The 15,806-nt window shown below is 40.9% G+C and overlaps 2 protein-coding genes across 2 annotated transcripts in view; one reads left to right on the top strand and one right to left on the bottom strand.

Annotated features, from left to right (window-relative positions):
- The window catches only part of dis3l (DIS3 like exosome 3'-5' exoribonuclease), a 13,502-nt gene extending 11,781 nt beyond the window's left edge, over positions 1–1,721 (bottom strand). Inside the window, exons 1-3 of the mRNA XM_015029305.1 lie at positions 1,479–1,721; positions 832–982; positions 124–252 (exon numbers count right to left, since the gene is read on the bottom strand). Of these exons, the coding sequence (XP_014884791.1) occupies positions 124–252; positions 832–982; positions 1,479–1,608 (410 nt within the window). The 5' untranslated portion in view covers positions 1,609–1,721. The remainder of the gene's footprint in view (positions 1–123; positions 253–831; positions 983–1,478) is intronic.
- Positions 1,722–2,061: 340 nt separating this feature from the next.
- Positions 2,062–15,806, top strand: part of LOC106945556 (multiple epidermal growth factor-like domains protein 11) — a 67,841-nt gene continuing 54,096 nt past the window's right edge. The window contains exons 1-2 of the mRNA XM_015029303.1: positions 2,062–2,366; positions 3,046–3,328. The gene's annotated coding sequence lies outside the window, so the exon portion shown is untranslated. The remainder of the gene's footprint in view (positions 2,367–3,045; positions 3,329–15,806) is intronic.

Here is a 15,806-nt window from a genome sequence, read left to right as displayed (position 1 = left end):
TTATGGAAAATAATGAACTTTATCACAATATTCTAATTTTATGACCAGCACCTGTACAGTAAACTCTGACCTGAACAGGTTGCTGGTTCTGGGGTCACCTGGGGGTCACCTGGGAGGACTCACCTGGTCTGCCATTTCTCCTGGCTCTCTCCTTTCTCTCGGGGGCAGTAGGAGAACTCCTGGAACTCGTTAGCAAACAGGACGCAGTCATGCCGCGGGTCTTTCAGCAGGTTCCTCAGACGGTTGTAGAACCTGCAGAGGAGCAGAACTCTGCCATGTTTCGGGTTCTTCTAATAAAAAATAACAGATTTTAGCCAAAAAACCTTCCATCAACAAGCTACAGCTCCCCCTGGTGGACCCTGGAAAACGACATTTGGCACATATTTTTTCCTTCCACTCAACTTTCTAGGAAAATATTCTTGGATACCGAACTCAGATTCTATTTGCCGATCAGAGGGAGACATTCTGGGTGAATCTGGGGCCAGAGGAGGTCAAAGGTCACTGCTGCACGCTGTTCTGGACTGAACCTGCAGCTCCCTCACCTAACAGCACATTAATGATGCAACATTTCCCTCCACCAAGTCAGCAGAAACCAGAACCAAACCGCAGTGGAAGTGCGGGTCAGGCAGGATCCCTTATTAACGGCTTCCTGCGGGTCACAGCTGAGTCAGCAGAACCGGGTCTAATGAGGCCGACCCGGCTCGCTCCTGCAGAGTTCTGCAGGGATAGAAAAGGTGATCAAGGAGCAGCGCTGCGCAGAAGGCGAGGCTGCTGAGTCAGCGGGAGTTATGGAGGTTTGGGCTGGTTCTGGTTCTGGTTCGGTTCTCCTACCTGCGGCCCTTGCTGTGCAGAGCTTGACAGGCCGTCTGCGTGAACACGACCCCCTGCAGCTCCACCAGCTCCAGAACCTCCAGGTAGTTCAGCACCACCTCGGCGTCCGGAACCACGTAGTGGGTTAGGTCTCCAGGCAGAACTTTACCATCTGGGTCAGAAAAAAACATCACAGATCTAAAATAAACTGGAGAAAATAATAAAAACTTGATGTGGATCAGAGAAAAGCCCGAAGTTATCGTTGGTTGGTGGTTCTGGACTCCTCTGACAGGCTGCCTGTATGTGAAGCTGCAGGTTCTGTGGTTTGTTTTCAGGGTCAGCAGGAGGTCCGGTTCATGGTTTAATCTTTAAATGGAAGGACGTTTGTTGGATGATCGATGAATGTTGGATGTTGGATGGATGGTTGTTGGATGTTGGATGGATGGATGCCTCTAAATGGATCTAGAACTCTGAAGAAAACTTTCTGACTGATCAATAAACTTACTTATTGATTTCATTCAAACAGGAAATTTGATTTGACATTTTTGTCCGTCTAGTTTTGGTTCCGGTCCGGACTGTGGGTCTTATCCTACGGACCAGACCAGAGATGTCCTACATGCCGTAGTGAACCCGGGCCTCCAGCAGAACCGAGCTCCTGCGGACCTCACCGTTCTCGCAGCCCGCCTGGCACAGCGCGCTGAAGCAGGGGACCCGCTCCCGCAGGTAGTGCTCCCGAACCACCCGAACCTTCCGGCCTCGGCTGCTCTTCAGGTGCAGAACCTTCTCGGTCTTGATCATCCTGAGGACTCCGCTGCGGAGCCGCGGCTCAACCAGGAACTCTCACATGTAAACAAGTCCGAATCTGGCGGACTCCAGGCAGGAAGAGCGTCATGATGTCATGACGGTCTACGCGTTCTGCTGCATTCAAGTGCTGTCGGATTGTCGGTCTTCCGAGTACGAACACTTGATCTCTGGTCTTTAGAAACAAAACATAATTAAAATAATAATTTTAAAAAAGTTAAATATTTGAATATTTTTTTGGAAAAAAAGAAGTATTTTTAATGTTTGCCATATCTTATAAAATGCATGTACCAAAGTAAAATATTTTGATTTTAATAATTGATTCCACTGATCAAATTTGTTGAGAAAATCCATCGCCATGTTGGAAATTTATTTATTTTTCTTCTTCTTCTTTTTTCTTACAGGAACGCTGTTTCCTTGGGTGTGATGTCAAATACATTCCCGAGTTCCGAGGTAACTGGAATGCAGCGTGTTTTCCCAATAAATACAATGTTGCTCATTTAGGGCAACTACTGTTTATGATTGACTAAAGTTACATTAGCTAACTTTTTATGACGTATTCCAGTTGTAGTCAAAACTATTAAATTTCAACTTCCCAGTTAGAAAGAAATCAGCTGGCACGACCCCCGAAGTCAGATTTTGGGAGTAAGTCCGTGTACTACGACCTGTAAGGCCGACTTTGCTTTTCAAAATGGCCGCTCCTGGCATCAACAGCAGAAGACTTGATTGAAATGTTGATTTTACAAGGCACACAAGTAAGAGATCGTCTGAAGTCAATGCTGCGTCTGCAGGTCTAAACTGTTAGTAATATTAGTTTGTGGAAAGTAAAGCTTGAAATTATGTGTAAGAGGCAGAGTATCATATTTATTTACGTCGCCATGTTGTAATCCCGTAATTGTCTGTAGATGGGAAAAAGGTGGCATAAATTTCCGCCAAAAAACAAAACAAAACATAATTTATTGGATTAATCTCATAAATGTTCTGCAAAAAACATGGAAATGTCTGAGTTATAAAAGTTGTACATTTCCTAGAAGAACGGGGGAAAAACAAGGGAAATTTTGATCTTGGTAAAATGAAAATTTGCTAGAAAAAAATTTGAAATTTTTTAGATTAATTTTCTAGAAAGAATTATGGAATTTTCTGAGTTGCAAAAGTCAAGCATATTTGACTTTTGTCAACTTTCGCAGTTTTTTCTGAAAAATGTCTGAGCTTAATCAAAATTTCAGATTTTTTTCTTGCAATTTTTATTTTATTTTTTGAGCTCAGAAATTTTCTTGTTTTTTCTAGAAGATTTCTGAGATTTATCTCAGAAAATATATTTTTTTCTATCTACCGTAATATACCGTCGTAATTATCAGACGCTTTAGCAAAAATAAATAGAAAACCCAGCTTTCCCGAAACTCACTGAACGCAGCATCGGTTCTTTGACGGCAGGGAGTCCTCTTGGCGCCTCTGCTGGTCTTTGGCTGCGTCGCCTGCAGACGCTGCAGTGGGTTGAGGGAAGGGGGAGTGAATCCTCTTGGTCCGCCCGCTGATCTTCGGCTCCGCCGCGCAGAGAAGCTGCGGCGGAGCTCAGAGTCAAGTTGGAAACTGCAGCGATGCTGAGGACTTTGGTGCCGCTTCAGGACCGACTTGTTCTGGGGAAAACCTTCATCTGAGAGGAGCCGCCGCCCGCCGCTGTCAGACCCAACTTTGTTCTGGACCGAACTCGCTGCAGGTAAGCTGGAGAAGCAGAACCAGGAGCTTGTTTTGTTGTTTTAACGCGATTTGGACTCATGTTGGAAGCAAACCGGGACCAGAACCAGCAGAGTGGAGGCACTTTTAACTTAAGCTGATATTTTTTGTTTTATATATATAAATATATACACAGAGCTTTAATCTATTTGTAGTACTTTAATTAATTAATAATCTTGTAGCAGAGAAATTAATGAATAAAACTAAAAGGCGGTTATTAAAAGTTTGACACATTTCCAGTTTATTGAACCTCCTGCAGCGGTTTGCTCTGAGCGCTCCTATCGGTTCGGTCCGGTCCGGTCCGGTCCCAGTCCGCGCTCATGTTCTGGTGTTTTAATCAAGCAGCAGGTCAGGCTGATCGCTGCTGCTGCTGTTTCCATCGATGCCCTGAAGCGGGCTCGGTTCTGCCGCCAGCAGGGGGCGCCGCACAGCAGCACGCAGGTCCACGCCTGCAGGTGATCCCGCCGCCGCTGTGTGCGGGTCTGAAGGCCGCATCCAGTTAGCGGAGTAATTTAAGCTGCGGGCTGAGCGCCACTTAGCGCACTGCAGCCATGTGTCACCGAGACATTTGTCACAAATGTGGCCTTGCAATAAAAGTAATGCAGCTGCTGATGCTTCCTGAGCTCTTACTTTAATTAAATTGTTTTTAAGAGGATGCACTGAAGCGCTGCTGCTGCTGCTGCTGCTGGGTCAACAGATCAGCTTCAAAAATCATCTCAGGGACAAAAGTTTCACTCAACCTGCTTCTGGAGGAATCTGGACCTTTAATTCACTGCGTGATTCCTAGTTGGCTTTAAATTACTATAACAAGTAAATAAGGAAGTTATGAAGAATTATTTCTGTCAAAAATTTTAAATTAATCTAAATGAAAAAAATTCTAGAAAAAAAAAAACCTTGGAAATGAGTTTCAAAATCTGAACATTTTTCCACTTTGTAAGCTTGTTTTTTCTTTTTTTTTTCTCTCTCAAATATTTTTAGATTAATCTAAATTTTTCTTAGGTTTTTCCTGCATGTTATTTTACTTTTGGAGGTCAGAAATTACCTTGTTCAGATTAACCTAAAAATGTAAGTATTTTCAAACTCAGAAATTTCCGGGGGAGTTTTCTAGAAAACTTCTGAGATTAATCTCAAAGTTTCAGAGTTTTTTGACAGAATTTTATTAATTTTTTCTGTCCATATTTTGCCATAGCGTGCCGTTGTAAGAGGCTCCTCTGATTGGTTTGTTGAGATTTGATCTGAATTATCTCTCTCTGGTTTAAACTGTTTACATGTTTCTGTTCCTCTCTGTGGTTCCAGTCAATAATCGCTTCAACCACCAGCCTGAACTTTGATGCTCTTTTTCTGAATTTGAGGAAAAATCAGATACAATTCAGTGTAAATTCAGATTTGATGCTAATATGCACCTCTAGGCATTTAAGGAACGAAGCAAACTTTTCAGCCTTGCTGTTATTCTGCTGATGCTGTTTTTTGTCAAACTGTAAAACTGAGTTAAAATACAAACACTTGCTTATATTTGTGCCACAATCTGTTTATTCCTTCATGTTGTGCCACATATTTATTGTTTTGTAGCTGAAAATGAATCGGATCGAGTCAGAGTCAGAACCGGCAGGTAGAGTGGTGAATGGTGCGGTTCCTCTGATCTGGTTTGAGCTGCAGACTCTGCCTGACTGCAGCCAGACGTACAACGTTTAGGCAGGAAGGAGAAACGTCTGCTCGCGTTTGAAGTGAAGAAGAAGAAGAAATGATCGATTAAAGGAAGCCGAGGTGTTCTCTGATGTTTTCCAGAATCTCACCTGAATTGAACCAGGAGTTTGCCGCTGCCCCTCGTTAGCAGCTAGGGCTCACTTTCATCTCCGATCATCAGAACTGTGGCCCGGTTGGTTCTGGGTCGCAGTCTGACAGTCGCACTGTGAGCCCCTGGTTCCTGTCTGCTGGACCTTTTCAAACTGGGAATCCTCCGGATCAATACGTGTGATCAGCTGATCAATCAGGGAATGTTTACCAACCAACAAACCGACCCGTGAAAACAACCAGAACCAGAACAAACCGGACTCACCTGCGACCCAGCAACATCTAAACCAAAATCCTGCTGCCATTTTGATTTTAGAGAGAAAATACTGACCTGATGAAATCAATGGAAATCCTATGGAGAACTGACCCTGCCAAAACTGGCAATATTTGTCACGTTATTTACTTTATTAGGAAATTTTTTCTTCATTTATCGCCAGTTTTGGCAGGATCAGTCTTCCATAAGAAGCAGATGGAAAATATAGAAATAAGTATATGGCTTGTTAAAGTAAATGATTCATCTGAAAAATGCTTATTTTTGTCATTTTCAGTGATATTTAACTTTATTACTAATATTTAATTTTACATTATATTTCCTTGTTTATTTCTCATTTATTTGTTGTCATTTTTCATATTCCCTATTTATTTCATGATTTTTTTTAAATTTACTTTCATTTGCTCTGTTTTCTGAGATCGACTGCAAACATAAAAAAATACAAAATTAATACAGGATAGAAAATAAATACTGAAATAAAATGTAGTGGGAAATCAAAAACTATATATTAAATACAGAATATGAAGAGATAAAAGGACAATAATTTACAAAACACTTAGATTAGGAATAAAAATGAAAAATAAGTAATATATTAGTTATATTAATATGAATTTGTCACAAAGAATAATAAAATAAATTGGGAAAGTTTTTATTTTTGGGATGCAACATTGTTCTCAAGAATTACTTTTATACACTTATTGATAGTTTTGACAGGGTCAGTCCTCCGTATAAAGCAGGAAGGAAACGGAAAAATTTAGGAAGAATCCATAAAAAAACATATTGATGGAACAGCAAAAAAAGGATAAAAAATCACCTGAATAAAAGAAATCAAAGCAAACTGACACACAGAAGAGAAGCAGGAGAAAACCTGAACGAATAAAACCAGGAAGAGAAACGTGATTATTAAAGAAGTTACGTCGTTATGGAATCAGAACAATCTATGTTTCCTCTTTGGTTTGATGTTAATATCAGACCAAAGTTTTCTGCTGAACTTCATTAAACGTGTTTGTCTCCTTTTGACCGCAGCTGATTAAGATGCAGGAAATGAAGTGAAAGCAGAAGTGGTTTGTGTTTGATGAATTATGGAGCGACTTCAGTCAGGACGGCGTTTTCTCAGGACGAAGCAGCAACAAAGCAGCGGCCGTGAGAGTCGGTGGAGAAGCATTAAGGCCAGCAGCCGGCGGCTCCCGCCATCGCATTCAGGCTGCGACAAAGAAGAAAGAGACAAGAAAAGCAGCATGAAAGAGCTTTAAGTGCTTCTGCTGGGAGGGGCGAGAGAGAGTGGACCGTTATAAAACCTCCTGAGTTTATCCCTGCAGGCCATGAGGGACAGAAACAGGCGGGGGAGGGGTCGCGTCGAGGTTGTTTGGACTGATGGGGTCAATAAAGGAGGAAAAGATTCGGGAATTCCCTCCCATCCCGTTCATGTCTCTAAATCCAATATTTATATAATTTTTAAACCATCAACATCCGATATTTAAACCGTTGATTCACAATATTTAACCCTTTGAGTTTCAGATCTCCACCTGGATATTTTAATTATATGAAGTTCTTTAAATGTCTTGTGAGTAAATATATGTTTGCCCATTTATCCATAACAACCAGAATTTTCAAGATTAATTTCACTTCCTGCTGCGGCGGGAGTTAAATTACCGTAATAACCCGATATCGGCTGGAAAGCTTTCAGAAACCTCTGGGATTTTTCACACGGCGCAAAGTGTCATCGAATTATGGTGCAGCAGATTCGGTTCCATCGTCATCCACACATTCAGCCTAGAAGGTTAAACCACCAAAATCTGATATTTAATCTGCTGATTGCTGATATTTAAATCCCTCTTTCCCGATATTTAAATGGCTGATTGGCGACGTTTTAAACGGTTGATTCTTGATATTTATCTGATGTTTCAGGGCGATTTTCATCCTGATGTAGCGTCTGAGTTTGTCAGGCTCCTTTCTGGGTTTTCTTGCAGGTTTTATCTGATATTTGCCGCCTAAGGAGGAACCGAGTCGCCTGGTTCTGATTAATGAGTTCGGCTCGCCGCTCACAGTCCAGTTCATGATCCCTGGTTCCTCTGCCAGCATCAGTTCATGAAGTTTTTCCACCATCGTTAATAACTCGGGGTCTGTGAGCGTGCAGCAGGCGGAGCTGTGTGTGTGTGTGCGTGTAAAACGCAGTATTAACGTTGAAACTTGTTAGGTTGAAAGGTTGAAGATTTTTAATGATGTCGATCTGATGACTTCTGCTATGATTTTCCTCTAAATATCATAGAAATGTTTATAAAATGAAGTTTATTTAATTTTCATTGATGGCTATGATGTTTATTATGATCATAAACAGGGGAACTGGTTTAAAGTCGGACCAGTAGAAACTTGGATGTGACCCAACATCAAAGGTCAGAGCAGGAAAGACTAAAATGAGCTACAAAAACCTAAAAAAGCTCCACCAAAGCAACTTAAGGAACGTTTGAGCTGAATAAAACCTCCACAGTGAGAGTTTAAGATGAAAATCTGCAGAATCATTTCCTCCTGTTTGATCAAAGATGGCCGACGTTGCTCAGGTTCTGCCGGACCCAGAGCTTCGTCCAGCTCCTGCTGCGGTCATTGAAACTTCTCAGTTCTGAGACTTGGATTAGACGGCGTCCAGAGGAGCGCCGAGTGATGAAGAGCCTCCTCTTCCTCTTTTCCGGCAGGCAGCGGCTCCTTTGTGTTGCCTAGCAACCAGCTGGTGCTCCACAAACAAACGGGGATCCAAAGCGGAGGCCATATTTACTCCATCACTCTGGGATTCACATGTGGGTCATTTTTCTAAATGCTAAAAACTTTTTGACAAATTTTACATCCAGTGAAGAAAACTGGAAATGCATTTTGCTCAATATTTGCAGAAAATGGCTTCTAACTCTGAGTTATAATCTAAGTAAACAAACATAAGGATCTTTATTTTTACTTTGTTTCCCTTTAATCAGTTTTTTATGTTTTCACTTCCTTCATATGACTAATTTGGGTTTTCCATTACAAACCCTGTGATGCTACAAAATATGTAAAGAAAATTCTACTTTATGCAAATTTTTCTCACTTTTATTCACGATTCAGTAATTATTACATTTATCAGGAAAAAACTAAAATATAATACATTTTTGAGAAAAAAGTTTTTTTTTTTTTTTGCAAATCTAAAAATAATTTTCAAGCAATTATTGACTTCTAAAACTCATAAATTGCTTTTTTTTCCTTTTAGAAAATTTCAAAAATTTGAGATTTTTCTTGCAAACTTTTGACTTTATAAACCCAGAACATTTCCAAGTTTTTCTAGAAATTTTCTGAGATTAACCTAAAACATGTTAATCTCAGAAAATTTTCTAACTCATGAATGACTTGTTTTGCCTTTTTTTTTTATTTTTTTTTTTTCAGAAAGTATTTTTCTCACATCCTGACCCCACTAAGGGACAAGGGTGTAAAGAAAATGGATGGATGGATTTTTCTCACATATTTTGACTTTAGAAGTTAAGAATTTCTGTGTTTTTGGTGTAAATGTACGCCTCCTTTGTCTCTCTGGGCCCTAAAACGGCGTTGTACTCTGGATGTTCTGGCCGTGTCAGTGGAGTTTGAACTGCTTTGATTGTCGGCCATGATGGTTCAGGTGAGCTGGAGGGGCGGGGCTTAGCGCAGGTGTGTACTAAGTTTATATTAAAGGAAAAACAATTTTGGTTTTGAAAAACGGTTCTGTCTGGTGCTGAGCAGATGCTGACATGAAGAAGCTGCAATAATTCTAAAAATTAGGCCAAATTTTAAAAATCTAAAGTTTCTGCAGTGATCAGGTCGTTTTATTATTTTTTTAAAGGATTTTTTAAAATCCTTTGAGCCACTGCAGCTTCTCCGTGTTTCAGCAAAGTGTTGACCTTCAGACTGACCTTCAGGCTGACCTTCAGACTGACCTTAAGTTGACCTTCAGTTGACCTTTAGGCTGCTAATGAAGCGATGCTCTGATTGCGGCGCAGTAGAAACTCCTTCATCTTCTCGTCACAGTGAAACAAACATCTTTAAGTCTTTATGTCAACATAATGAAATAAAACCTTTTTTTTAAATCACTTTTCATAGTTTTTCTTTTTGGTCAGTTTTTCTAAAGGGGAATTAAACCTCAGGAAATAAATAACAAAAATGGAAAGTTTACACAAGTAGATGAATAATTTTATTTTTAGTAAGTTTAAGTTATTTATGTATAAAAGCTTCCTGGGGTCAAAGGTTAAAGCTGTTGCTAGTGATGGGTAGATGAGGCGTCATGTATTGTTTCGACACACAGCAAAACTGTGTCGATTCTGTTGATACTGTGTCACTCAATACTGACACCTGCTGGACATTAAAAATTCCTACAGGCAAAGTGATGATTTGATGACCTAGTCTCTACAATAAGATTTAAGTCTTCGTATTTTATTGAATATTATATATTGTATTATGTCATAGCTTCAGTTTAAATTTAAAATATATTTGATATACAGTTGTGGTGGGATGGTGTTCCACCCTCCCCCTCTCTGCGCACAGGGTGCAGCAGGAAGCGCACCATTGATTGGTGGGCGGGGCAGATGCCTGTATAGTTGGACGGCGTCTTTGTTTCTCCCGCTGTTGCTGCGGTCGGCGGCTACATGTCGGCTTGTGTGTTTGGTCGGCTCGTCTGCGATCTGTTGCTCTGATGGCGTTGCCGGCTGCAGCTGGGGGTTGCTGTGGCGGGCAGCTTCAATCCGGTCCTCACCTGCTGACCCGCTTCCTCCCGGGTTAGGCTGTTTCCACCTCTGGGCAACTGATTGTGTGGAGCTGCAGCGCTTTGGACGCTCTGCTGTCTTGTCTTCCTGTTTGGGCCGCTCTCAACTAAACTTGTTGCTGGTTGGGCAGGCTGTGTGGGCGGGGCATTACTCTTCTGGCCTTATCCAAGGGCATTTGGAACTGGATGACTACAAAGATTTGTTCCATTGTTTGAAGTGTTTTCTTTTACCTTTTGTATTTGTTTGTATTTACTAATTTGTGTTTATTTTCTTTTGCATTGCATGTTTTTATTTCTTTTGGAATAATTGCTTCTGTCCGTCCTTTACCTTATGCGTTCCTTTTGTTCCAGGGACTGAACAAAAGGAACGCATAAGGAAGCCTTGTTTTTAAAAAGAAATGTTTTAAAGAAATTGTCTAATAAAATATTGTGCACTGCTAAGTCTGTATTCAGGTGCATCTTGTTACTTAAAAAAGATCTCCACCTGCTGGTCACACAGTCAATAAAAAATGTAAACATGAACCATAAAGTGAAAATTTAAGTGAATGTGTTTGAATGAGGATGCATGGACTGTTTTTTCCCCCAACAGATTTTTATTTAAAAAAAAGTTTTTACAACATTTTGAAATTTAGCCTTTTACGCTTTTTTGACAAAACTTCTGCTGTGGAAAAAAACAAAGTAAACATTACATTTACAGCGAACCCTTGTTTTTGGTTGCGTTCCGAAAATAACCCGTGATATGTGAAAACCATGAAGTAGTTACCTTTATTTTTTACAGTTATTACACAGCATAAATAAATGCTCTACATTGAAACCAAAGAACAAAACCTGTCTTCAGATCAGCGGATGTTCATCAATCGGCCTTAATGTGATCCGGAGTCGAGTCATTAAAGCGTCTCCTCCAATCTGCCCCGAGATTCACAGCTGGATCTACGGCAGTTTCAGCTGAATTTGGATTCAGATGGATCAAACTGACAAGAACCGGATGAAACAACAAAATGAAAACAAATTTATTTTCCAATATAAGATCAAAATGGTCCCACACTGAGGAAACCTTTCCTTTGAAGCTGCTCCATAGTTGATGCTGTTCCGTAAAAGATCAAGAGTTATTTTGGCCAATGCTTTTGACAGATTGGCTTCCTTATAAACACAGTTTGGCGCGTTAATGTCATTTCGGAACAGTTCCTGTATTGGTCACGTGACTTGCTGAAACCAATACGCGCACCGAAACGGGTTTTGGTCTGTGGGCTTGATGCATGCGCCGACGCATCGGTGTTGCCGGACCCATCACTAGTTGTTGCTATATTTACATGCTAACACCTGCAGACTCAGGTTTCTGCATGTCGGAGTTTTTTCCGGAACGTTTTCCCCGCTGACGGCCGTTCGTACCAAGACTCCGCTCTCACTCGCTGCATCGTTTTCTGCTTGTCTCGTCTGTTTTGGACTTTCTGCAGATGGAAAGTCTCTGCAGACTCCGACTCATTTTGTTCTGCAGCTTTTCAGAGTCCAAGGACAAACAGTGAGAAACAGTTTCCAGCAGGAAATCTGTCATTTCTTCAGGCTGAAGCTTGAAGGTAATCTGCTCATCCTGTTAGCAACCGGCTGACTCAAATCTAAAGCCGCACAACACCGAGGAAGTTTTTACTCGTTCATGGAGGAACATCCCTCCATCTGGAGACGATGATGATGATGAAGTCCAGGATTTTCACCAAAAGCAAGTCTTATATTTAGGAGAAAGTCCAAACTATGGGGGTGCTGCTGTTTGTAAAGTTACCGTTGAAAATCAACAACAATTTTGGTTATTTAGCATCTAATAAATTAGAGATCAAAAATATAGGTTTCATTTTTTAATGTTGTATTTTCACCACGTTATTTATGCGTTTATAAATGTTTCAGTTTCTAGCCAAATATTAACTAAATATTTAGCTCATTTTGCTAGCTTGGAATATTTAGCTACATCAGAGACATATTTGAGCTAGCTAAACTAAGCTAGCTCAGTATTTAGCTCTGAACTAGCTAAATAAACTACATATTTTTCCGGCGCTAAATGTTTGCGAACCTGAAACTTGTTGGGTTTATATTCTGAAACCAGGAAAATCTCCTGAAACCTCCAGAGGCAGCAGGAATGAGGCCTTGCGAGGGGAGCCGCCTGTATTCAGGCTGGCTCTGTTTTCGGTCTGTGGGATTTCTTCCTCCTGAGGCTGATTTCCTCTGTACCGGATCGGTTCTTACGGATCGTTTGTCTGAACCGGCTGGTCGGCTCCTCTAATCGGCCGCCATTTTGGCCGTGGAGATGCTAAACTTCAAATGAACTTTAAGGCTAACTGCGCTAACGGTTTTTAATGTTTGTTTGTTGCTGCCATCTTGGTCTATTGGATGAGCAGCTGCTCAGTGTTTGGAACAAATGAAGGAAAAGTTTCTGATCCCATAAACGGTTTCTGATGGAAGTTTTTTCCATTTTTGCTCTACAGTCACTTAAATGTTGGAAACATTTCATCTCATTTTGTTCATTCTGTTGGTTTCCTGCCTCTTTTTACTTAAAGGGACAGTATTTTTTATTTTTCTTTCAAGCACATAGTACCATTTTATAGCAACATCCAGGAATTATGTTACCTTTAGTTGTTATAAAATGTTATTTATGTCAAATATGACTTAACATAAATTTGACTTTGTAATTTAGCACCTTGAAATTGGGCCTCTGTCTCTTTAAGAAGCTCCTGCTCTTCCTGAAGCCCTGCCTTCAGGAAGTGATCCTGAAGTCAACTTGGCTCCTCTATTAACCCTTTAACGACCAGCGTTGCTCTGAGCAGTAGCTCCTATAATGAGCTCAGCTGTTTGCTAATAGCTGTTAGCTAGTCTAGAGGAGCTGAGTGGGGAGGACCTGCGCCTCAGAGGCGGGGCTAGGTCCACTCAGGTGTTTTGCTCAGCTGAATGGTTGCCATGGAGATTAAAAGATTTATCAAACATGAAAGAATCTAAGCAACAGTCCAGGGAAAAACTTCATAACTTGATGGAAAGATAAAAAAAAGTAAATTTTACATAAATCTCCCCCTTTAATACACTGAAACTTTTATCCTTTTAAATTTAAAAATGTAAGTAAGAAGCAGTTTATTTGAAAAAGTTTCTCCTGTTAATACTGTGAGGATTTATGTGTTTCTGGAGCAGCGGCTGAATGAGTGTCGCTTCCTGCAGCGTCTCTGACAGAACCAGGATTTGATCATCATGATGCAGAAAGCGCGTTCTGCGTTTGGCTGACCCGACCAGGATTGCGCGCCTCCGGATTCCCACATACCTCCACATCTGCAGGGTCTCCTTCAGATCAATAATTAGCCGGTTGATCTAAATGACAGGCGCAGCGCTCTGTGTGTGACTTTTTACAAATAGTGCTGATATGTGTTACTGCGTGTGCCGGGTCGGCCCGGGGGAGCCGCGCTGCCGACGCGCAGCCTCCCGTTTTAACTGGGCTAACCGGCAGTCGATGAGCACAGAGGAGCCTCTGATTAAAGAACTCATCAATATCTGCAGATTAGAAGAAGACATGCAGAATCAACACCTGAAAACTGAGTGTTTTTACAGCCAAATGAGGGTTTTTCTGTTTAATCATCAGCTGATTAGTTGGATCAGAGGCTGAAGGGAAAAACATGGAAGCTGCAGTTTTCTAGAATAAAGATCTGCAGTAAATCACAATCAAAGATGAGAACTGAAACATTTACTTGAAGTTTTATTTTCTTTAGTTTTCGTTCCTCCGCAGCAAGACGATTAGCTGATTTATTTTTGGTAATTTGTTTGTTAGACTTGAATCTGAAGTGTTAGGTTTCCATAACATGCAATAAAACAATAATAATTAATAATTAGGACCTGGACTTTAGCGTGTTAATTTTGATTAATTGATGACATAAATATTAACTCGTTAAAAACTGAATTAACCACACTTTTTTTTTTCTTGACATTGAAAAGTGCCGAGCCGGAACCTTTGTATTTGTGTATTTCTGGTACGTCCACAAATTTGATGCACAACCGCTACCAACAGTTAGCCTATCAGCAAAGCTGCGCTAGCCGAAAATAGCATCTCACTGCTAACATGTTGCAGCTAATGTTGGCGTCCTCAGTCCTCATTTCTCCATGAATGATCGACTAGTCACCAATTTTTCTGGTTGATAAATTATTGCCATAAACGATAATGTTGTTGTTTTGAGACTTTTTAAATTATGAAATATCTGTAAACAAACTGTCCTTCACCAGACTGAAGACTTTATCATCCAGTTTTTGGTAGAAAGAGAAAAATAATAAATCATGCAAATGGAAATAGCTAAGCTTGTTTTATTGCTTTATTGCTTATTGATAATGCTGATCAGCGGTTCCTGAAACACTGGATCTGAAGGCTGAAGAAACCAGTGACAGATTAAAAAAAACATAAATCTATCTGTGGAGCTCTTATCTTAATTTATTCAGTAATTTGTCAGCAGAAAATGTTTTTGAATTGGAAAATATTGCAGACTGTTAATAATCCCACTAATATAAATGTCGTTTTTCTGCAGCCTTAAAACGTGATGTCTAAATTTAGCCTCGGTGAGATCAAACCAGGAACATTAAATCAGATCCTGCGCCGGTCCGGCCCATTCTGCGGTAATCGACAGTAAATCGGGTCGGATTCCCGCCTGATTGCAGCTGCTGCTGGATCAGCAGCAGTTCGGCTGATCGATGCAGAGCGACGATCGGCTCTGACGGCGTCAGTCGTGAATCACGCTGACGTCACAGCTGGCGCGGCTTGCATCACGCCTGCTCCGGCTGACGCCTCCTCGTCTCTGGGCGCCGGTTCCGGTCGGAATAATAATAAAAAACAAAAGGCAGCAGAACCTGCGTTGACTCGGATTTCATCAGTTGGAGTCAGCTTTGTGAGCCGTGGCGCCGTTTTGTTCTGAAAGGCCGCTTTGTTGTGAAGATCCGCTGGTTCTGATCCGGTTCAGCTCCAGTTCGGGTCGGGTTCAATTTCTGCAGAGAAGACAGTCGTTAGGAGAATTTGTAATGCAGGAATAGACCCAATATGAGAATAAAGTCCCAGCATTATGAGAATAAATTTGTAATTTTATCAGTCAAGCTTGTTTTTATAGTTCAGCAACAAAACAGTTCAAAGATTCACATCATAAAAACAAAGTTATAGAAACAAACTTATCAGGAAGCTTCATTACACAGCTTTTTCAAAATCAACTCAAACCAGCTCTGTTTTAGTCTGGATTTAAAGGATCTCAGTGTTTTGGCTGCTTTTCAGTTTTCTGGAAGTTTGTTCCAGATTTGTGGTGCATAGAAGCTGAATGCTGGTTCTCCACAGTTGGTTCTTGATGCAGAGCAGAACCAGCAGGTTGATCCAACAGCAGCAGCAGATTTTTAATCCATTCAGTGATTCATAAACTACCAGTTGGATTTAAAATCTATTCTCTGAAAACTAGGCAGTGTAGAACCGGGTGGTGTCTCTACCCTCCTGGTTCTAGTCAGAACTCCAGCTGCAGCTTCTGGGTCATTGGTTTGTCAGTCAGACCTGCTGCAGGAATAGTCCTGTCGCGATAAACGATAAATCAATTAATTGCACGATAAATTAAACCTATCGACCTCATTTTAATTGATCGTCTCTTCCTGCCGTTTTTCTTTCTC

The sequence above is a fragment of the Poecilia latipinna genome, unplaced genomic scaffold, assembly GCF_001443285.1.
Source record: "Poecilia latipinna isolate Pla-1442-1.1 unplaced genomic scaffold, P_latipinna-1.0 Scaffold150, whole genome shotgun sequence".
Taxonomy (NCBI): domain Eukaryota; kingdom Metazoa; phylum Chordata; class Actinopteri; order Cyprinodontiformes; family Poeciliidae; genus Poecilia; species Poecilia latipinna.
Note: the sequence above shows the minus strand (reverse complement) of the source record. Positions and strands in the feature narration are given on the sequence as shown.